The sequence below is a fragment of the Leucopleurus acutus genome, assembly GCF_964270905.1.
Source record: "Leucopleurus acutus genome assembly, chromosome: 4".
Lineage (NCBI taxonomy): Eukaryota > Metazoa > Chordata > Mammalia > Artiodactyla > Delphinidae > Leucopleurus > Leucopleurus acutus.
This window is the reverse complement of record NC_139146.1, coordinates 62,413,967-62,436,296: the sequence shown is the minus strand read 5'-3', so window position 1 is coordinate 62,436,296 and position 22,330 is coordinate 62,413,967. Positions and strand designations below refer to the sequence as shown.

The window sequence follows — 22,330 nt, the reverse complement described above, 5'->3', positions numbered from 1 at the left end:
CTGGTTACCAGCAGCATAAAGGCTGGCTTATGCTGTCATGAGACTTCTATATGCCTTTTGGGCTCTCAGCCCAGTCTCAGGAGTCAGGCTCTGCTGTTATGTGCTGCCCTGCCCACCCCACCTACACCAGGTCAGGGGACTGATTCCTGGTTGGGCTGGCCCTGTCCTGTCTTATTTCCTCCTTTCCTAGTGGACCAGAGCCTTGACACGTGCCTTTTGAAAGCAGCCAGCATCTGACCTATATATACTTCTGCTTTTTATATTTTGGATGGTACGGCTGGGTTTCTTCCAGGTTATCAGAGTGATCTCCCCTGTTTCTGAAGCACTGTAGCATGATGGTTAAGATCATGGTTTCTAGATTTAGTCTTTCTAGATTTGGATCTCAGCTGTCGCTTACTAGCTGTGTGACCTTGGGTAAGTTACTTAACTGCTCTGAGGCTCAGTGTCCTAGTTTCTAAAATGAGGAAACTAATAATACCTACCTCAAGGTTTTGTAAAGATCAGTGGAATTAATATATATCAAGTGCGTAGACTGCTAAGTGTGAGCTATTTTTGTTATTACTATGATCAACATCTGTCTTGAGCATCACTTTTGATGTCTTGACCTAAAAGCTTTCTTCCTTTGACACAATAGTCAGATTGGATCAAATATTCTATCTTAAGTCATCCGATAATTTGATTGGAATTTAAGTTTTTCTCTCCTCCAGGGCACATATATTCGGGGCATCTCTTAGCTTAGAGATCTAGGAGGAACTTGGGTATGTGTGAGGAATTAGTTTACTTGAAATTAGACTGCACGCAAAGGGAGATCAGCCATTTGGAAAGAGACCTAATACTTGAAAGACAAACAGTGCATCATCATTAGAAGCAGTGGTTTATTTCCGGCCAGTTAATTCCATACTGGAAGTGATAAATCACATTGTTCCTGTTTAAAACGAACTGTCATTGTCTAGTCATAAGAGCTGAGTACCTGCTGCCTGAGATCAGTTCACGAAGCCCATTTGTATAATTGGAAGAGGCATTTTTTTTCTTTTGATTTAAACCTGCTTCTTATATTGCAGGGGGAGAGAATGCCTTAGCTGGTATTTCTTTTAATAACCAGTTCGACCTTTTCCTTTTTTTTTTTTTCCCACCTTAGCCCGGCGACCTCTAGCACTCCTGGGAGCCCGCCTGTGAGCCCCGGGCCCTTGTCGCCAGGTGGCACCCCAGGGAAGCACATCTGCGGCCACCATCTGCACACAGTGGGTGGCGCTGTCGAGCGGGACGTGTGTCATCGATGTAGGCACAAGCGATGGCACTTCATAAAACCCACCAACAAGGCCAAAGAGGGCCGCTCAAGGCGCCAAGGAGAAGTTACTGTCCTCTCTGTGGGCAGGTGAGTACTGGGGGTGCTTTGGGTTTGTGTAACACAGTTGCTGCGCTGTGTGGATTTGTACACCCGTTAAATGTAGAGTGTGTTCTCCTGAGCCTGGCTCGGGTCCTATCTCTGGGCTTCTTTGATGTTTTCTGGTCTGAGTCCTGTATTTTTCCAACAGCAGAAGAATTCTAAGAGGTGGCTATTGCAAGATCAGGTGTGACTTGTATTAATTAAGGTAACAAATTAATTACTTGCTGTATTAGGGTTCTACAGAGAAGCAGACTCACACAGACACACATGTAAGAGATTTATTATGGGAATTAACTCACACGATTATGGAGGCCAAGAAGACAGGAAAGCTGGTGGTAATTCAGTCCAAGTCCAAAGGCCTGAGAACCAGGGGAGCCGGTGGTATTAGTCCTGGTCCCAGTCTGAAGGCCTAGAAACCAGGAATGCTCATGTCTTATGGCAAAAGAAGAGGGATGTGTCAGCTCAAGTAAAAAGAGCAAATTCAGTCTCCCTTTGCCTTTTAGTTCTGTTCAGGCCCTCAAGGGATTGGATGATGCCCATTCTCATTGGTGAGGGTGATCTTTACTCAATCTACCAATTCAAAGGCTAATCTCTTCTGCAAACGTCCTCACAGACACACCCAGAAACAATGTTTTATCAACTCTCTGGGCAGTCCTTAGCCTGGTCAAGTTGACTCATAAAATTAACCATCACACTTGCTCTAACAGATAAGACCCAAATCTCAACTGTTAGGGAATGTAAATTTGTATTTCACTTGTGGAAATCGAAAGATCAGTGGTGGCTCTTCAAGCAGTCACCCAGAGCCCTGGGTCCTTTCCATCTTGTGCCTCTGCTGGATTTGCTAGCAGGGGAAAGTACGCAGAGCATTGTTCACAAGAGGTTTTTCAGGAGATGGGCCTGAAGTGGCACATTTCAGTCTTGCTCACATTCCTCTGTCTGGAACTCAATCACTTGGCCACACCTAATGGCCAGGGAGGTAGGTAACGTCGGCCAGGAAGAAGGGAAGAGATGGAGCCTGGTCCACTGCTCTCCAGCCTCTGCCGTGTAAGATCCACGTGGACCCCTGGGACTGCTCGCTTTTCCTTCACCTCCTCCTTTCCCAGTCCTAGAGTTCCATTTACCTGTGACCCATATGTGATGTGGCGATCTTGCAGTTCAAGTGATAAACAATTTGACGATACTGTATGCAGAGCATTTTGGGTTGATTTTGAGCCTCCTGCAGGAACTGCAAGGCTCATGCTGCACGTGCAAAGGCAGTAGAGAGTAATGGTCGAGAGCATGCCTGCTGGCACCAGACTGGGGAAGCCCTGAGCAAAAGCTGACAGTGTTGCCTACATGATCCTTCTCTCCTTACTGACAAACTCTGGGAAGAGTAGCCTGGACTCACTGAGTCACCCTCATTTGACTCCTGACACCACTACTTACAAACTGTTACTTCTCTCTGTGCCCCAGTTTTCCCCTCTGTAAAATGGGGATGACAGTAGCACTCACCTTATCGGGTTGCTGTGAAGACTAAATAAGGTGACTCAGGTATAGGTCTTAGACCAGTTTTTGGTGCTTAGTATATACTCAAGAATTGTTGGCTATTATTATTACTGTTATTTGAATTCCATTGAGTTTCATCATGTGTTGCACAAGCAACAAGGAGAAGACTCCTTGGCTCTTTGCCACTTATAACAAAACAGTGCAACTCATGACCACACTGTTTTATTCAGAGCAGAGTCATGGGAACTTATGAATGTGGAATGCGGTGAGAACCTGTAACTTGTTTGGACAAAGTGTATTTTGTTTGCTTTAAAAAAAAATCTGCTGAAACTTTCAACTCAGATTCAACATGGCTTTTTTAAACGCCCCCAATCCAACTCTCCGTCTTGGAGATAGAATAAATACTATGACTGCTGAGTGATTACATGCTGCTTTTCAGCAAGTGTTGCTTAAAGAGAGTCTTAAAGTTTGACCGAATAGGTTTGTGGTGACAACTTTTTTCCTGATCCTCCGTTCGCTGCTTCAGAGTCTCCTTCCTCCTTCTGGTGGGTGAGCTCATTTTGGACAAACAAGGAGAATTTATTTTAGATGGTTTTGAGGGAAATGAAGACCAAGACTAGAGAGAAACTGCTGTGAAAGATTTTCGGGTTTTGATGGTGATGGACGAGAAAAGCAGTCCAACTGAGCACATTTCTTTAACTTCTCTCTTAATTCTTAAGGAAAATCTCTTTCTTAAATTCCTTAACCCTTAATGAAAACCGAAATTTGCTTCAAAAACAGAAACAAAAAAACCCAGACAAAACTCATGCAGACACAAAAACTCTGCCACCCGACTGAAGCTGATAAATGTGTGTCTGGGGCCCTGTTTATAGAGGTAGACCCTCTGCTGGGTGAAATTTGAGAAGACAGTTCCCTAGTGAACATCAGATTTGCAAACTGGTCGGGCTTTTATCCAGCCTTCTGTTGTTAAAACAGCTGATGTTTAAGCCCAGGTCCTTGTTAGAAACCACAGCTCTGAGGCTGTTTCATATTTGAGTACCCGTGTTTCTTAGTGCATTTCCCATGCTCTGTAAACTGTGCAGCAGAGTCTGTGATGTGTTGAGTGAACATCAGCTGGGAGGTTTGGCAGGACGGTTCCTCCTGTTGAATATGGTGGTTTTCTTTTCTTTTCTTTTCTTTTTTTTGTGGTACGCGGGCCTCTCACTGTTGTGGCCTCGGATGCGCAGGCCCAGCGGCCATGGCTCACGTGCCCAGTCGCTCCGCGGCATGTGGGATCTTCCCGGACCCGGGCATGAACCCGTGTCCCCTGCATCGGCAGGCGGACTCTCAAGCACTGCGCCACCAGGGAAGCCCTTCTTTTCCTTTTAAAAAAGTTTTTATTGAAGTATAGTTGATTTACAATGTCGTGTTAATTTCAGGTGTACAGCACAGTGATCCAGCTATATATATATATTAATATAATATGTATATATTAATACATATATATATATTCTTTTTCAGATTCTTTTCCCTTATAGGTTGTTACAAAATATTGAGTATAGTTCCCTGCGCTATATAGTAGGTTCTTGTTGGTTATCTATTTTATATATAGTCATGTGTGTATGTGAATATGGTGATTTTCATTGCTGTCCTAACTTCTGGCTGAGTTTGGGATCCTCCAGGTGGATGATTTTTACTTCATTCATGATTCTTGTTCAGTGGAAAAGCAAAACCCGTCACATCTCCTCTTTCCCCCACTCAGGTTTAGAGTTACGAAAGTGGAACACAAGTCAAATCAGAAGGAGCGGAGAAGTTTAATGTCAGTTAGTGGGACCGACAGCGTCAATGGGGAGGTGTCTATGACACCCCTGAAGAGAGAGCGAAGTGGCACAGAGTAGCAGGTAAGTTGAAGTTGTGGCGACATTGGGGGTGGGTGGTACATGGCAGGGAGAAGGTGCCCAGAGCCTCCCTGGAGTCTGTGGTAATACGGGAGTGACTTGGCAGGGAAATGAGAAGTACTTTCCTGGAGCTGGTAAGGCTGTAGGGGTGGGAACACCATTACTTGTCTGCCCAGAGCTTTTTGTGAAGAGCCCATCAACACGGGTGCCTCCAGGGACCTGTCCTGTATGATAATGAGTGGGGAGGATTACTTAGGGGGTAATGTGGAGTGGTGGGGACTGGAGCAAACTAGAAATCACATAACCCATCTGTTAGGGTTTGCATTACCACAAGGCAGGAAGCACTTAGTGTGGCTAGATCTTAGGCAAAAAAGGTGGAAATCTAGACTTTTTTTTTTTTAGCGGTACGCGGGCCTCTCACTGTTGTGGCCTCTCCCGTTGCGGAGCACAGGCTCCAGACGCGTAGGCTCAGCGGCCATGGCTCACGGGCCGAGCCGCTCCACGGCATGTGGGATCTTCCCGGACCGGGGCACGAACCCATGTCCCCTGCATCGTCAGGCGGACTCTCAACCACTACGCCACCAGGGAAGCCCCTACAGGTGAAATCAACAGGTTTTTAAATGTTGGCGGCTTGTTAAAAACCCTTTAAACGACCACGCAGGCCAAATGAAATAGAATCTTGTCGCCATTTCTAGGTAAACTGTGATTCGAAAAAGGCTTGAGCAAGCAAAGCAATGCTTTTTTCCTTTGAGTTGGAAACCAGTTTTGTTTGATGTGTCACAGTTCTAAAATACCCCCAGTAGAAGTATTACTCCTTCCACCAAATATTTTGAAGCAATTCAAAAGCAAACGTGAATGCTTCTTGGCTTGGCAGTTTTAACTTTGGGAGATATTACTTTAAAAAAAAAAGCCTGTGATAATTTGATATTGGCTTAGCCTTTATCTTCTTTGCTTTCTGTTCTGGCTTGAGTCCCATTCATCCCTTTCATGTTACTTATTATATGTAAAAGGAGGAATGTGAGGACTCAGGAGTGACCAGCTCCAAAGTCTCCAATGGAACGGTCAGAGCCTGAATGCTAAGGCAGAAGAGGTTCCACTTCCAAAGGGAGGGGGAGGCGGGGTAAGGGGGAGAGGAATAGCCAGGTCCTAGAAGGTACAGGGAAACAGCAAGGTTGAACCTGAGCCTTGGAGTCAGGCTGCCTGGTTCAGGTTCCCGTTCCCCACTCACTAGCCCTGGGACCTGGACAAGGTGCTTGGGCTTTTTTATGCCTCACTTTCCTCACTGAGAAATAAAAATGATGCTGCTTGCCTTGAGGGATGGCAATGCAATATCAGGGAAATAACATGGGAAGCCCAGGGCCTGGCAGATAGGAAATGCCCAGTCAGTGCTACTGATTATTTTAAGTGGCCAGTTTGGCGGAGAAGGGGCTTTTGAGGGAAGCTTCTGATAACCTGCCCGGGCTCAGAGGGGTTGAGGATGATCCAGAAGTCATCTGGGGGCTTCCCTGGTGGCGCAGTGGTTGAGAATCCGCCTGCCGATGCAGGGGACACGGGTTCGTGCCCTGGTCTGGGAAGATCCCACATGCCGCAGAGCGGCTGGGCCCGTGAGCCATGGCCGCTGAGCCTGCGCGTCCGGAGCCTGTGCTCCGCAACGAGAGAGGCCACAACAGTGAGAGGCCCGCGTACCGCAAAAACAAAAAAACAAAACAAAAAAAACAAAACAGAAGTCATCTGGAAGAGTTGTGCTCCTGAATTCTGTAAGACGTAGGGGCTCTGATAGCTTTCCAGCACCGGTTCTTGCCATTTCGCCCTTGGGAAGATCTGGCCGCTTCCCCTGAGTTGAGGAACCCAACAGAGGCTTTCTTTAAAGAAGAGACATGGAGCAGAAAAGTCTGTCTTTGGCTTCTCAGCCAGTTACTGGTGCCTTGGGAAGGGAACCAAGAGGAATTTAGGAAAAGGAAGAGGATGATGAAGATCATAAAAGCAGCTAATGTCAATTCAGTACTCTAGTCTTCTGGGTGTTGTACTGAGATGTATCTCGCATGTCACCATTATAAACATCTCCTAATGGGATGGATACTATTACCCCAGCTTTATAGATGAGGAAACCAGTGCATGGAAAGGGTAAATTACATGTTATGGATCACATGACTGGAAAGAGGAGCTGATTTGAACTGAGGTCTGTGACTGTAGGACCAGCTGCACTCTTCTGCCATCCTGGGGTGCTCACGAAGGGGCAGCCCTAGATCCATGAATGAGGAACATCTCCACCAATGATCTGGAACCTGGTGGTCTAATATGGTAGCCACTAGTCACCTGTGGCTACTTAAATTTAAATTAATTAAAATTAAAAGTTTCATTCTGCAGTTGCACTAGTCACATTTCAAGTGTTCAGTAGCCATAGATGACTAGGGTCTGCCAGATACAGACATTTTCCATCATTGCAGAAAGTGTTACCCACAGAGTAGATGGTACCTTACATGTTAGAATTGGAATCCTGAGTGACTTTGGTAAATTAGAGAAACATTCTGATTGAAGTCACGAGGACTTGGCTTCTGGGACGAGAAGTATGTGGCTATTCAGGTCTAAGGTGAGGAAGGCCCAGCCAGTTTAGCTGCAAAGAAAGAGAAAGCATGAGTTGTAATGACAGTTCTGCATATGAGTCATCAACCTGGCAGTGTGTTGAGAGACAGAGCAGAGGTGGGTAAGAAGACACTGCTTGCCCTCGGGCAGGAAGCGCAAGGTGATCCTGGGTTAGGCTCAGCCAGATTCCAGCCTTGCTAAAGTGCCGTGCCCGGAGGGAGGCACTCAAGGTCTGGGAAGGTTAAAAGAATTAGGGTTGCTCAGGTAGTTTTCTTGGTCCAAATTCTGTCCGTATCTGGATTTGATCCAGTCATCTGAAAATCCTGACCACATCTAACTGGTTTACAACTTGATACTCTCTGCAAAGCATGCAATCTTCTTACCGGGATTTTGTGAAAGAGCATTGGATTTGATTAGAAGACCTGGGCTCTCATCATAGCTTCGCTGCTTGGAAATTGTCCTTAACTGCCCTTACTCCAGGTTTCCTTGAATGTGAAATAGGATATTAAATCCATCGATTGAAGGTGAGTGCCAGGAGAGCATCTGGCCTGTCATTGGCTCTCAGTGGTGCTGTGCTGTCCAAAGGTGCAACGAGCACAAGTGACCTTAGAAAGCGGATGTGTTTTCCGAGACTTCAACATAATTGTAATCAATTTTGGAATTAAAAAAATAATTTTTATTATGGAAAATTTCAAACAGACTCAAAAGTAGAGAGAATAATGTCACAAATGCCGATGGACTAATTTAATTATAAGACGTACTGTGTATTGAGTATCTACTAGGTACCGGGCATGCTTTAGTAGGCATATTCCATGTATTAACTGATATAATCCTCACAACAGCAATAAGTAGGTGCCAGTTTAAGCAGAGAGAGTTGAGGCAACTTGTTTAGAGTTACCAGCAAGAATGTGGTAGAGTTTAGAGCCCAACCCAGGCAGTCCCAGACTTCACCACTCAGCCGGGTCCAAGGAAAAACAGGTCCTGTGGTTAGAGCCCGCTGAGGTTGGGACCTGCTGAGTGATGATGTCTGATGAGCCCAACAGAGAATGGACTCTGCGAAAGGAGGGAAAGGGCTATTCACTGACACTCAAAACTATGTATGTACTTATGAACATTTTTCTTGCTTGGTTTCTTAATATTTCTCATCCTCCAAAAGAGTATGTCTGGGCGATTTAATGTGACTTGATTTTCCAACAAGAGAGATCCTGAAGTTTTTCCTTCTAGGCCCAGAAGATCTCTGGTTCTGAGCTGAATAGGAAGATCTGCACTGGGATGTAACTAATACAATAAGACAGGAGTGTTATATACCTTTTGGACTGTCTAATACAGGTTTTAGAGTTGTGTTTTTTCCCTGAAAAATATTTTTGTTTAAATTTGAATTTTTGGCCAAGCTATTTTACTGGAATGCCTTGTTTTAATATAGAACTGATTCAAATATTCAAATGCAAATGCATATCTACTCATTGGTTAGGTTCCCTTCTTTAAAAAAAAAAAAATTCAGTGGCTGATACCACCAACTAGACTTAGGATTTCTCTCTCTTTCTCTTTCTCTTTTTAAAAAACAAAATCTGCTGTTTGGCATTTCTTCCCCCCTTAATTATTTCCCCCCTGTTTCCTTTGCCTGAGTTCTTTTTTGTAGCTAGATCTGACTTGCACTCTGCCTGATTTATTTTGGCAATGCAGTTAAAATGGTTTCTTTTTTCCACAGAAAATTGTGTTTTGATTTCTTCTTAGAAGAATAAGCTTTTGTTCTTCAAAGTTAAATAAATCAAATTGCTTTCAGCCTCCAAATGCCACTGCCTTGTCTTCATTATCATTGGGCTTTTGCTTTTTAAAAATGATGCCATCGTAAGCATTCTCTCGCACATGTTTCTGAAGTATCTAACCCCCCTTTCCAGTTTATGGTAGTATTTTATTGAAAACGTTGATTTGGTAAGTTTACAGAAAATATTTTTTTATCAAAACAGAAATTCATCATATTAGATATCTCTGTTTTAAATCGTTTTATTATTGAAGCTATTCTATTAATTCTTATTTCGGTCATTTAGTTTAGTGATTAAGAGCTGAGTTTTAAACTGCTTAGGTTTAATTTTAACTGTGCCACTAACTACCGGTTGTTTTCAGCAAGTTACTTAACCTCTCCAAGCCTCAGGTTCTTCATCTTTAAAGTGGTGTAGGGTGTAGTGGTGGATGTAAATGACATAATACATGTGTACAGTTCTTAAATCAGGCTTTGGCACAGAGTTAGTATTCACTAACTCACTATTCACTATTATCAATAATTTCCATCCCATTCTCAGGGGTCCTAGTTAGTTATTAGCCCATTCCTCAAGCATCACTTTTAGATACTGTAACTCACTTTTTACTTCTTAAGAACATTAGAGCTTTGGAGTCTGATGACATCTCAGAAATAGATATTCGGCAAGTCCCTTAGGAATTTGGGCCATTTTCTTGTGTGTGTTAAGAGGGCCTTAGAAATAACATGCCCCTCTTACTGGAAGTGGAATCAGAATTAGTAACAAGGCAATTGAAAAGTGTTGCAACTTAAGTTCTTTTTATTACACAGATCAGAGGAGGGGTTATATTAAGAGCTAGTGTGGACTGAATTTTCTTCACCTCACCGTGCTACTGCTGGGCTGGGGCTTTGCTCTGGGATAAAAGTCTCCTTTTTGCCAAGACTCATGGATCACCCTCCCTCCCTCCTTAGGACCACTGCCGGGCACAAGGTCAGCTCTCCAGATCTTCGGGGCCTTTTCATTTCCTCCTCTAACAGTGAGGAAAGGCAAGCTTTTCTCCTTTTTGCTTTTGAACTCTGGTGACAGGCAGTGCAGTGATGGTCCGGTGGGGGCCTCCCCTGATGATGTGTTGCTTTATTCGCAGTCCTCTGCATGGCTCGTTCTTTTGTTAACTCTCCATGGAAGGAGAGGATGGTGAGAAACTGTAGGTATCACGAGTTAATTTTTCTCCATAGCTTATATTTTTTTCAGGGCAAAACACACACATATATATTTTTTAAGAAAAAGGATCACAAATTTGATGGAAGCCCCTTAATGGGATTCATTGGCCTTTATAAACAGAAGCTGCACCTCAAATAGGCATGGATGGGACCACCTGGCTTGATTTAGAAATGGCTGAATACGTTTCTAAAGAGTAAAAGCAGTACTTTGATACTTGTGTTGTTCTTACATGGAAGACCAGTCCCATTGAGTCCATCTTAAATACGGAAGTGGAGGGAAGTTAATGCCTGTCCTTGACCATTCACTGTCTGTGCAAAGCGTAGGCAGTAGAACCAGGCAGATGAGAAGAGCTGAGTGGGGGACAGAAATTTCAATGCAACCTGATGGATCATGGGTGATCATCTCATCTCATCTCTCCAGTTTACAGTGGAAGAGCCAGGCTCAGAAGGATGAAGTTTTCCCAGATCCCTGGGCTGGGGAGGGAGAGGGCTTAGGTGGGAAGAAATCTGATGTCTTTTGGCTGTTAGAGCTGCGCCTGGATCAGTCCAGGTTTGTGAGCTATTCTCTTTTCTAACAAGTCGACTAAGATTATAGACTTCGAGATCTCAGAGGAGCTGTGATGGCTAGTTCAGGTCAACTCAAGTACAATTAACGTCTTTTAAAAGTGTTTGTTGAGCCCCTACTTTGTGCCAGACCTTAGGGATGCAGCAGTGTGGAAAAGGGACAGACAAGGGCCATGCTTTCATGGAGCTTCTGTTCTAGTTTTTGTACTGATTTTTCTCCCCATGCCCCCTTGGTCTCCTAGTTTTAGAGTAAGGAGGCCCTAGGACATTATGTACGTTGTTCAAGGTCATGCGGATGGTTTATTCCAGAGCCTGGACTTGGGCTTCCTGATAGTTCAGTCCCTTCACTGTCTCTGAGGTCCTGGATATTGCAAGTGTTTGAAATTGAATCATTTTTAAAATGGAAAAATAAGGCATGAACACGATACAATATTTAAGCACCATAAAAGGCTGCAGGATGAAAAAAAAAATGTCTTCACCCTGTCTACGCCCCTTCTACCCACCACACACATGTCATCTCTCAGTCCCCTTCCCAACAGGGGACCACGGTTGTCCGTGTCCTCTATAACCTTTCAGGATTATTCTATGCATATACTTACTTAAACAACATATATACGTGTCTACAGCCCCCTCCTTTGCCCTTCCATGAATGAGAGCTTAGATACTTGTCTGCACCTTGCTTTTTATTGAAATTGATGACTGATAAGGTCTGTGGACTATTTTTTATGCTCCCACATTGATTGAGCCATGAGGAGTGAAAATGCTGGACACGTTTAAAATGCTGTGTGTCCTGTTTGTTCTTTGTTGTTGGGAATAGCCCCGAAACGTTTACAGACATAATCTGAGAGTTTTGGGTGGACCTAAAAACATATTTTGCTGTCATCAACACTGATGTTCTAAGTTATTCTTCCACAGCCTTGTTCTGTGTACAGAAGAGACTGAAACATATTTGTGAGTATTCCCAGAATTTAGGTAACATGAGGGCCCAGAGGGTTTTGTTTTGTTTTGTTTTGAGTTGCCACCAAAGCTGTCTCCTCTCCTCAGTTATCTCCCTCGGCAGGGTCTGCTCCAGGGCACCTCCCTAGTGCTGACCAGAAGGTGACCCATCAGGGAGCTTATCTGTCCTCCCCGGTGGCCCTGCCAGCCCTCTGACAAGGCTTAGGAAAGAGGGCTGCAACATCTGCCTTTTTGCCACAGCAGACTGCAGCACTGGAGGCTCACGGAGACTTCGGAGGACGAAAAGGCAGACCTAAGGGGCTCGAGGGAGGCAGAAAGCGAAATGCCTTTGGCGACATTTTGGCCCAGAACGAGATAGAAGAGGGAATTAACAGTTATAATCAGGAGTTTTCTTTTTCTTCATTTGTAACTCGAGACTTTGAATCTACTAACATTAAATAGCTAAGGAAATAGTAGTCCCCATTTTCTGTAAGCTGTCTATTTTCTGCAAGGATGTACGATGCTATAGTAAGTAGCTCCACAGTATAGCTTCTGGAACCAGACTCCTTGTGCCCAAGTCCTGGCCGGGCACTTTTTAGCTGTGTAATCTTGGGCAAGTTCCTTAGTCTCTGATGCCTCAACTTCTCCCTCTGTAAAGTGGGTTTAAAATACCACCTACCTCATAGGGATGTTGTTCTTTGGTGCTTAGCAAGTGCTAAATAGCCAAATACTTGATGTTATTATTATAATATTATGTCAGGTGAGACCTATTTAAACACTTAGCAAATAAAAGTGTGAAAAATTAATGGTTTTTGATGTTTCTTAATTTTCCTGAGGCTCAGAGAAGCAGGTTAGACATAACCTACAAGATGCTGTAGTTTTGTTTGACACTAGGGTAGAGGCTTACTAAATGCAGGTAGCTGGACTTGCTCACAAGGCAGTCAGGAGGCAACGTTTAACTTGTTTTGTTTTCCTTATTAGAAAGAGGTGGGACCATTCAGAGTCTTAAATTATTCTACCTGTAGCTAGCATAGACGTTGAATCAGAGGTTTATTGAGACTAAGAGGGAACTGCTGAATTGCATTTAAATCCTTCCCAGGAGAACCCTTGTGTTTCCAGATACAGAATAACTTTTGATGTCAATTACATTTTACTTGGAATCAAGTGCTCTGATTCTCACCATCCCAAGGGTTGGTAAATCACAAACGTTCAGCTATTGTCACTTGGGAAGCCCATCATTGCTAAATATATGAACACATTTAAATTGTTGTGAAGCTATAACTCAGGAAAGAGCAACCTTCAGACTTCCCAGTAAGATCTAAATCTCATGTGAGAAAATTCAAAACTACAAGGGTGCACAGTTTCCCCTTGGCGTTATTCAGGAAAGAGCAGAGGACAGCCGCAGACCTCATGGCTCGGTGGATATCTCCGCGTGATTGGTGTGGTGGCGACTGTGGCTTCCAGGTGGGACTGCCTGGGCTGGAATCACTGCTTTCTTATTGTTAATTGCGTGGCCTTGGGCAAGCTATTGAACCTGCAAGCCTCAGTGTCTACTTAGGAAAATGAGAATCGTCATTGACTCATGGAGTCCTTGAAAAGATTGAGTTACTGAATCTGCAGAGCTTAGCACTGCAGTGCCTGGTGCATAGAAAGCACTCCGTAAATGCCAGCCACTATTGTTATTAATCAGATAGCCTTCCTTCCTTAATCCCCTGTCCTTTGAGGTCTTAGTGTTCACTGTCCCTTAATCTGTTTCTTAAGACATGGTTCTCATTTTTAAAGGGACCAGATCCTCTTTTCTAGAGAATCCTTTTTTAACAAGGCACATATGCGTCCTAATCAAAGCTCTGTTGTGGCTCCTGTGGAAACTTAACACCATAATGGAATTCTAGCTTTATCTAATTAGCAATAAAGTCTAGAGAAAAAGCAATAAAAAGCAATTTAAAAAAGCAATAAAAAGCAATAAAGTCTAGAGAAAAAGAGGACCTTTTCTTTCCAGATAAATTTTTTCTGAGGTTCTTAATTTCTCTCCATCAGTCTTGTTATATGATGGACGTGGTCACATTTGGGATTTCTGAATCGTCTTTTCAATGTAAGGAAGTTTTGCTTCATTTCTCCCAGCTTGAGCACTCACTTGTGTAAGACAGTAATCACCAAATTTCCCCACCCTATCCCACTCAGAAAAGATAGATCAGTCTTGTTAAATATGGTGGGGTCCCCTGGTGATGTGACCTGAGAACAACAGGTGGGTGGAGTGTTTTCTCTCCCTCTGGTCCACGCTGCTAGCCTTCCCTAGCATTCACGCCAGCCTGCTCCTAGTTTCTGACTGCTGTGTGCCTGTAGAGGAGGCACCTTTTAATATTAATGTGTTGTGGTAAAGAAATACTATTTTAAAGTATGTGTTTGTTTATCAATACGGTCATATTCACAGCTGTAGAATGAAATGAGAAGAAATTTAACATTGTCAAATGCACCATGACACAGTCCCAGAAATAAGGCTGCAGTTGGAAATTTACAAGCTGTGCAAAATGTGGTATCTTCTTTCCTCTAGATTATCACTCAGATAAGACAGGTATTTATCTGGAAATTGAGAGCTGCTGTGCTGGTCAAAGCTTCCCTTTTGTTAAGTGTGTGTGAAGACAGAGAGCCCAGAACTGTGAATCAGTGCTGGGTAGTTTTCAATAGAGCCTGAAAAGGTTAACTTTCCTTTTTTCTGCCTTGTTTCTGGTATTAGTAGTGAAGACTTTTAGGCAGCATTTTGTATTTCTCACATTCTTTTTCAAAGATATTGTGTGCAGTGCAGTTTTAACCAGCTGCAGAAGGCTATTGTGGAAGAGAGCCGCTGTGCTGGGATGCTGTTAATGGTCACGATAGCTAACTTTTAGGAGGGTACTGACTGCTTGGCCCTGTATTAAGCATTGTACATATATCATCTTATGTAAAACCCCCAACAGCCCTACGTGGGATGCTGCAGAGAGGCCAAGGTTCAACAGGGGTCTGCGTCTGGGGACAGGCCACTGGCTCCAGACCCCTCCTTCGTAGCCCAGCCTTGGTCTTACATGCCCACTCCTTAAAGTTGGTCAAACCTGTGCAAAGAACTCTAAATGGGAAGTTCTACTATGTTGGAATGAACACTCTTACTGTGATGAAACATTTCATTCTGACGTCCCTTGCTCTTGACCTTCTTGTTTTCCTTGATGCAAAACAGTCCAGGTCTAAGGGAGCCGCTGAGAAAAAGAGGAGACATAAAAGTAGTTGAACACCTTTTTTCTAGATAATGGCCTAGTTTGAAGTTTTACTGGGGAAATTCTCTCCTATCTTTTAGCTTTTTTTTTTTTTTCTCTTAGGACAATTTTTCTATTTTTCCATCTCTGGCTTTTCTACTTTTTTCCGTGCTAGTGTCTTCCACATGAATCGACTCTCAAATGACAGTATTCCCAGACTTGACTTTGTTCAGTTTTATTGTACAAATCTGTAGTTTAGCCATGCTCGGTTGTAGCAATGCAGAGCAGGGAATTACTTATTCATTTATAATTAAGAACTTGGTTCTTGCTGTCTTAGAGGACAATGCTTTATTTCCTTTTCAGCTAAGGGGGTAAAGGTCCTTTCCCCAACCCATTTAGTTTGGGAGATCCCTCTCTGTCTCTCTCTCCTTCACACACACACACACACACACACACACACACACACACACACTGTGATTATTATAAATGACATAGTGACAGAAAAGGATGATATGGATAATATTAGGCTACATGTGAGGATGAGCTATAAACTAAGTACAAAGTAATACTTCAGTGAAGACAACCTATTGACTTTTTGCTGTTTCTTCATATTTCTGTAAGCTGGTTTCATCTCTGTTTTTGTTTAGCATTTATAGGAAACACAATCTGGGGAGACAAGAGAATGTTTTGTTCCTTAACCTGGTGTAGGTTTGCCTGCGTCGTATGTTTCAATATACACAGTCAAGTGTAGAATTTTAATCCTATCCTGGGTCTTCAAAACAGGAAAGTAAAGGGGTACATAACTGTCACGTAGATGAGACCACTGTAAAAAAACAGAAAACAAACATAAAACTTGGAAAAATAAAAAATTATTTTGCAGGTTTATAGGGGGCTTCATTTGTAATGTAAACACAGATGTTGACATGGGCCACTTGTTAGAAGAACTTAAAAATATAATACAGAGCCTTCGAAGGTACAATGAAGACTGAAGACTGAGCATTTTATCATTGTGTTCTTACTTGCCCAGTGAAGTCCCAGCCAAGCTGCACCCTGTGCTCAATGGAGATGCAGAGTTAACTCAATTTGGCCTGGGAAAGTCACATTACCTGACACGTACAGGCTTCCTTGTGACTGACCACGTTCACCCTGTTGCTCATTGCTTGACAGAATGTAGCTGAAGAGTTAAGGAACAGGTTCCTGAGAACAAGTGCTAAAGGACTCACAGGGAGAATGCCCACCAGTCGCCCCAGAAACTTGTATTAAACCAGACTGATGCCGTCAGTCTACTGTGGTTCTCAAGTTCTGTTCTTTCTTGGTTTATAAAACCTCAATAAAGAGGTCCTTTGGAAATTTTCGTGCTTAAATTTCCTTAGACTGATTTCAAAGAAGAAATGTGTAGTGGGGGAAGGAATGCAGTGGGATGGGGTGGGACGGGGTGAGGATGGATTACAATTCCTCTGTGTTCTTAAATATTTAGGCCAGATTAACATGTGATATGACGCTTGCCAAGCTTTACCTTTTTTATTTTCTCTTGCAGGAGTGACTTTATTTGAAGAGTTCTAAGAGACTGAAAACTTATGACATATAAAGTTGCCTAGGGAATTATTTTTTTATCTTTTATACAATTTCTATGGTGGAGTCTGCAGACATGTGGATGAAAGCTAAAAGGGAATACTGTTGCTATGCTGGATACAGAATTCAGTTTGCTTTGAAACAAGTTTTGGTTTAAAAATGTCTGATGAAAAATTTATTATATTTCCAGGGAGGAAAAGAGCTCATGTTTTTGTCTTCCCAACCACCACCCCTCCCAATCCCCCATCTGTGGCCTTGGTGTACACACTGCAATTTTTCCAGTATGATAACTATGTACAGTGGAACTATATGTGTATAGTCTGAGCTAATGCTCAGGGTGTGTGTGTCTGTGTGTGCGTGTGTGTGTATGTACACACATGTCTGTGTGCCTGTGCTTCTGTTCCCCCAACCCTTAGATCTCATTTTGCTACTGGTTGTAAGACGATCCCCTTACAGTTTAACTGTTACAAAAGATAAAAGATGAATCTTTGGTGGTGAAGGCTCCTTGCAGATATAGTCTAACCCTGGGCAGTTGACCCCCCAGGAGATCATGGAGTCAGAGGGAACCAGATGCTAGACTTTGGATTCAGAGACGAGAAATCAGCACTGACCTGCTACCAGTACGCCACTCCTAGGTCACTTATAAAATATTGAGAGTTTTGGTTGTTTTTTTGTTTGTTTGTTTTAACTCAAGCTAAGCAAATGTTATTTAGCCATTGAATAAAGGGGATAATGGTTTAAAGTCACTAAAAAAAAAGTCTTGTTTTGACAACTCAAGGCTAAAACAAAACAAGACAATCTCCACTTCTGGTGCAAGATGGACCCACACCTTCCTCTGGTATGTTTTCCTTGGTGTTCTTCCTGTTCCCCATCTTGTAGCTAGTGTCTGTTATTTAAAGGATTCTTGAGGGTTACTTTCCCCTGTAGGTGTGGAATACCCCACTTAAAAAAAAAAAAAAGCTTTACAGTTTACAAAACACCTCAAAGAACCCAGAGGTGAAGGTAGCAGTACATTTATGGGAGGTCTGGGCCAAGAGGTTGGGGAGTCCAGGTACAGGGAAATCTTCAAGACCTGCCTCCATGTTGGTATGGTGCCTTGGCACTTCCTATATTTCAAAAAGAAAGCACAATTCTCATTTGACTCCCAAAAGATGATTCCCATGAAAATGTACTTTTTTTTTTTTTTTTTTGCGGTACGCAGGCCTCTCACTATTGTGGCCTCTCCCGTTGCAGAGCACAGGCTCCGGATGCGCAGGCTCAGCGGCCATGGCTCACGGGCCCAGCCGCTCCGCGGCACGTGGGATCTTCCCGGACCCGGGCACGAACCCGTGTCCCCTGCATCGAGCAGGCAGACTCTCAACCACTGCGCCACCAGGGAAGCCCGAAAATGTACTTTAAAGTATCCATTCTTTTTCTGGCACCAGACTAAAAATTTCTAACCTTTTAAATGAATGGTAGGTTCAATTTCATGTGAATTTTTGCTGACAACTAATTAAAAGCTGTACATGTGTACGTGCATACACGCAGTAGACCCGAGGAAGGCAATATGGAAATAAATTTCCCGGTGGTCCAGAAAGTAGCAATATAGGAATTTTGGGGGTGTGTATTAGTGTAAATAATATGCGTGCAGTCTAGACCAATAGTTTTAGTTTTATAAAGAGGAATCATTTTTTGTCTTAAAAATATTATGCCCCCGGAATGGTGAGGGATAAAGTGTAAGATATTCCTCAGCTTTAATTATTTTATAATTTTATTCAGGTCAGATCGCTTTTTTTTTTAATAGCAATACAACAGGCAAGAGGATACTCAAAATATTTAAATTGTATTTATACCAAGAGTACGTTTTAACTATTTTCTAATACTTGAGCAGTTGTTGTCTGACTGGCTTCCAAATATGCCAAAAGTTAAGCATTCAGTATTTTCAACATGTATGCTTTTTACTGGTTTATATTACCTAATAAGAATCTTTAAGTGTTCCCAAAGCAACAGATGTTTACAGGCCTGCTGTGTTTTTCCTCCTTTAGAAGGCTTGGAGACCCACAACAAAGTTACTGTATAAAACACTAATGAGGGACTAACTTCTGATGTCATACATGAGTTGGCTACCACCTCAATGTAAAAATTTGTAAAGGAAATTTTTCACCGAGTGTCAAATGTATTTTTAACCGTCTGGTTTGTACTTCTATGACTTTTGTACTACCAAAGCAGAGTTAAAAATAAAAACGTTAAACACAGTGAGTTGTTTTTGAATGATCCAATTGTTGGTGCCTTGGGTACTGAAAGTACAATTGTGGTTGGTATAATTTATCGAGCTTAATATCACAGTGCCTGATTTCTTAACGTCTGAATTGTCAAGTGATCATTTGGCTGACTTTCCCCATTGGATTCCTCCTTCCCCCCATAGTAATGCCATCCTCACCCCCGATTAGTATTTTTAAAATTTGGAGATAATTTTGGATGTAAGGAACAGTTGCAAAAGCAGTACAAAGAGTTCTTGTATACTCTTCACCCCACATTCCCTTATGGTATCATCTTATGTAACCGCAGAACAATGATCAAAGCTAAGAAATTAGGGCTTCCCTGGTGGTGAAGTGGTTAAGAATCTGCCTGCCAATGCAGGGGATTCGAACCAGGGTTCGAGCCCTGGTCCAGGAAAATCCCACATGCCGCGGAGCAACTAAGCCTGTGCACCACAACGACTGAGCCTGCGCGCCACAACTACTGAAGCCTGTGCGCCTAGAGCCCATGCTCCGCAACGAAAGAAGCCACTGCTCACCGCAACTAGAGATAGCCTGCATGCAGCAACAAAGACACAACACAACCAAAAATGAAAATAAATAAATTTATTAAAAAAAAAACTAAGAAATTAACATCAGCATAATACTACGAATTAAGTCACAGCATTATTCCGGTCTCACCAATTATCCCACTACCATCCTTGTTCTGTTCCAGATTTGCCACTGCATTTAGTTTCGGCCTCCTAAATCTCCTGTGACCTGTGATTTTCCCTCCGTCTTTTCTTATTTTTCATGATCTTGATGTGTTATAGCATGTACTGGTCAGTCATGTTGTAGAGTGCCCTTCAATCTCAGTGTGCCAGCTGTTTCTCCTGACTAGACTGAGGGTTTGCATTATGCAAAGGACGCCCTTCCCATTGCTCCGTATCGGGGGCTGGTGGGGGAGGCCATGATGTCGGTGTGTATCGCTAGCGATGTCAACCTCCACCATTTAGTCAAGGTGGTGGCCACCAGCTTTCATTTTGGTAAAGTCACTATTTTTCCCTTTGTAATTAATAAGTATTTGAGGGGAGATATTTTGAGATTAGGCACATACCCTATTTCTGCTTCACCCTTTAATTTTACCACCTGTATTATTTTCTTTGGGCTCCTGTAAAAAACAAACTGGGTGGCCTGAGACGATAGAAATTTATTCTTTCACAGTTCAGGAGGCCACAAGTCTGAAATCAAGGTGTCTGCAGGTTGGTTCCTTCTGAGTCCCAAGGGAGAACCTGTCCCATGCTCCCTCCTGCCTCCTGATGGTTGCTGGCAGTCCTGGCATTCCATGCTGTGTAGCTGCTTCCCTCCAATTGTCTGCCTCCGTCTTCACATGACCGTCTTCCCTGGGTGTGGGCCTCTGTCCTCTCGTCTTCTCATGGGGACACTAGTCATTGGATATAGGACCCACTGTAATCTAGGATGACTTCATCTTAACTTGATCACATTTGCAAAGACCCTAATTCCAAATACGATCACCTTCACAGGAACCTGGGGTTAGGACTTCAACATACTTTGTTAGGGGACACAGTTCAACCCACTACACCATCCATTGGTGGGTCTTGCCTGCAGCTGTTTTTACTGTGGGAGGGGCTCTTTCAGGTTGGTGCCTGTGTCCTTTCGACATGGCTCCTTCTCTTTATTTCTTTCTCCCTTCCTCTTTATCCCTTTTGCCCTTTCTTACTTTCTAGAACCACAAGAGGCTCCAGGCTCATCTTCTCATGTTGTTTTCCTTGTCTTAGCCTTGGAATCCACCACTAACTAATCAAGGAGCCCCGGTTCCTTTTATTGGAGAATGGTGTTTAGAAATAGAGATCAGAGCACTAGGTGTGCTCATTGATACTGGGGTGTTACTGCTTCTGGGCACACATACACACACACACACACACACACACACTACTAACCCATTCATATACACACATCTTTATTTATGTAATTATCTTTAGAACAAAAGCATGAGTCATGACTGCTGCCTCTGACCCCAGTTTAGCTCCACAGGGTTCCCTCTAACCTTCCCACTTTCCTTCTTTGTGACTTTTCTCCAACAGTAAAGAAACCTGGCTCTTACAACCTATAATATTTTTATACAATGTCTCAGCCCTAGCATACATGTAAAGTTGTTTGAACACATACCCCTGTGAGAAATAGGTTTCCAACTAGAGCAGTATGCTGTGTACTTATTCTTCTAGTTGTGAGCCTTAGAGAATCCAGCCAGAAGACTGTTTGCCGAATTTACTTAGGTCAGCGCCTTTGTTCCCCACACCTTGGGCGTGCTTGTGTGATTCAGTTTTAACACAGAGTCATTTGTCATCATCTGCATTCCATCTTTCCTTCATGTCCTGGTTAAATTTCTTAAAATTTATATGCAGCAGGGTCGTGGCGGCAGTCATGCGGCTCTGTCGGGTTCAGGGCGCCTGCCTCGCTGCGTGGGTTGCCGGCTGCGAGGCACAGCGCCCCTCTGATCTTCCCGCACAGCTCAGGTGACTCTGGACAAGGATTGGGAACGTGGATCAAGCAAGTTTTAAATCAAGATTTAACATTCCAACACATAAAAGTTATCTAACAGCTCCTCCCAGGCCATATACTTCTTTGAAAGGAGGACTCTCCAATGTATGGTTTGACAGATTTAAAATATCTAATGACTGCCCAGAGCACCTTGAATCAATTGACGTAATGTGTCAGGTGCTTACAGATTTGATTGACGGTGAAGTAGAAAGTGGTGTCAAGAAGAACAGAGTATCAGCAGGAGGATTTTCTATGGGAGGGTGTGTGGCAATGCGTTTAGCATACAGAAATCATCAAGATGTGGCAGGAGTACTTGCTCTTTCTAGTTTTCTGAATAAGACACCTGCTGTTTACCAACCTCTTCAGAAAAGTGATGGTGTCTTTCCTGAATTATTTCAGTGTCATGGTGCTGCAGATGAGTTAGTTCTTCATTCTTGGGGTGAAGAGACAAACTCAGTGTTAAAATCTCTAGGAGTGAGACAAAGTTTCATAGTTTCCCAAGTGTTTACCATGAGTTAAGCGAAGCTGAGCTAGAAGAACTGAAGTCATGGATTCTTACAAAGCTACCAGACTGAATGAATTGATTGATTTGTTAATATATAAGTAACGTCTTTATGAAAAGTGATGTTTACTGCCAAATTCTTATTTGATAAACAATAATTGAAATAGTAAAAATAATTTATATACAGCAAACTTCACTCTTTGAGGTGCCTCATTGGATTCTGATTTTGAATTTTCCTGTATGTGTGTGTGTGTGTGTGTGTGTGTGTGTGTGTGTTTGCCTTGAAAACAAGATGATCAATAACAGCTTATGCTAAGGAAGTGGAAAAGCCGATTTTACAATTTTCAGCTCTTGAAAACCAGGAAACCCAGAATATATGCACCAGGGAGGATGTTAGGAATTCCCCCAAATCTCATTTTATAGTAGAAAGGGGTCATTTGGGGTTACAGGTTTTGTTCTTAATCAA

At 43.0% G+C, this 22,330-nt stretch overlaps 1 protein-coding gene and 1 pseudogene across 3 annotated transcripts in view; both read left to right on the top strand.

Annotated features, from left to right (window-relative positions):
• Positions 1–18,818, top strand: part of RELL1 (RELT like 1) — a 61,679-nt gene extending 42,861 nt beyond the window's left edge. For both annotated transcript variants that reach the window (XM_082838657.1, XM_082838658.1), the window contains exons 5-7: positions 1,139–1,375; positions 4,614–4,752; positions 16,550–18,818. In XM_082838657.1, the coding sequence (XP_082694783.1) occupies positions 1,139–1,375; positions 4,614–4,749 (373 nt within the window). In that variant the 3' untranslated portion in view covers positions 4,750–4,752; positions 16,550–18,818. The remainder of the gene's footprint in view (positions 1–1,138; positions 1,376–4,613; positions 4,753–16,549) is intronic.
• Positions 18,819–21,220: 2,402 nt separating this feature from the next.
• On the top strand, positions 21,221–21,937 carry LOC309961109 (lysophospholipase-like protein 1; annotated as a pseudogene). Its single transcript has one exon. The product of its transcript is annotated as a lysophospholipase-like protein 1 (transcript).
• The last annotated feature ends 393 nt before the right edge of the window (positions 21,938–22,330 follow it).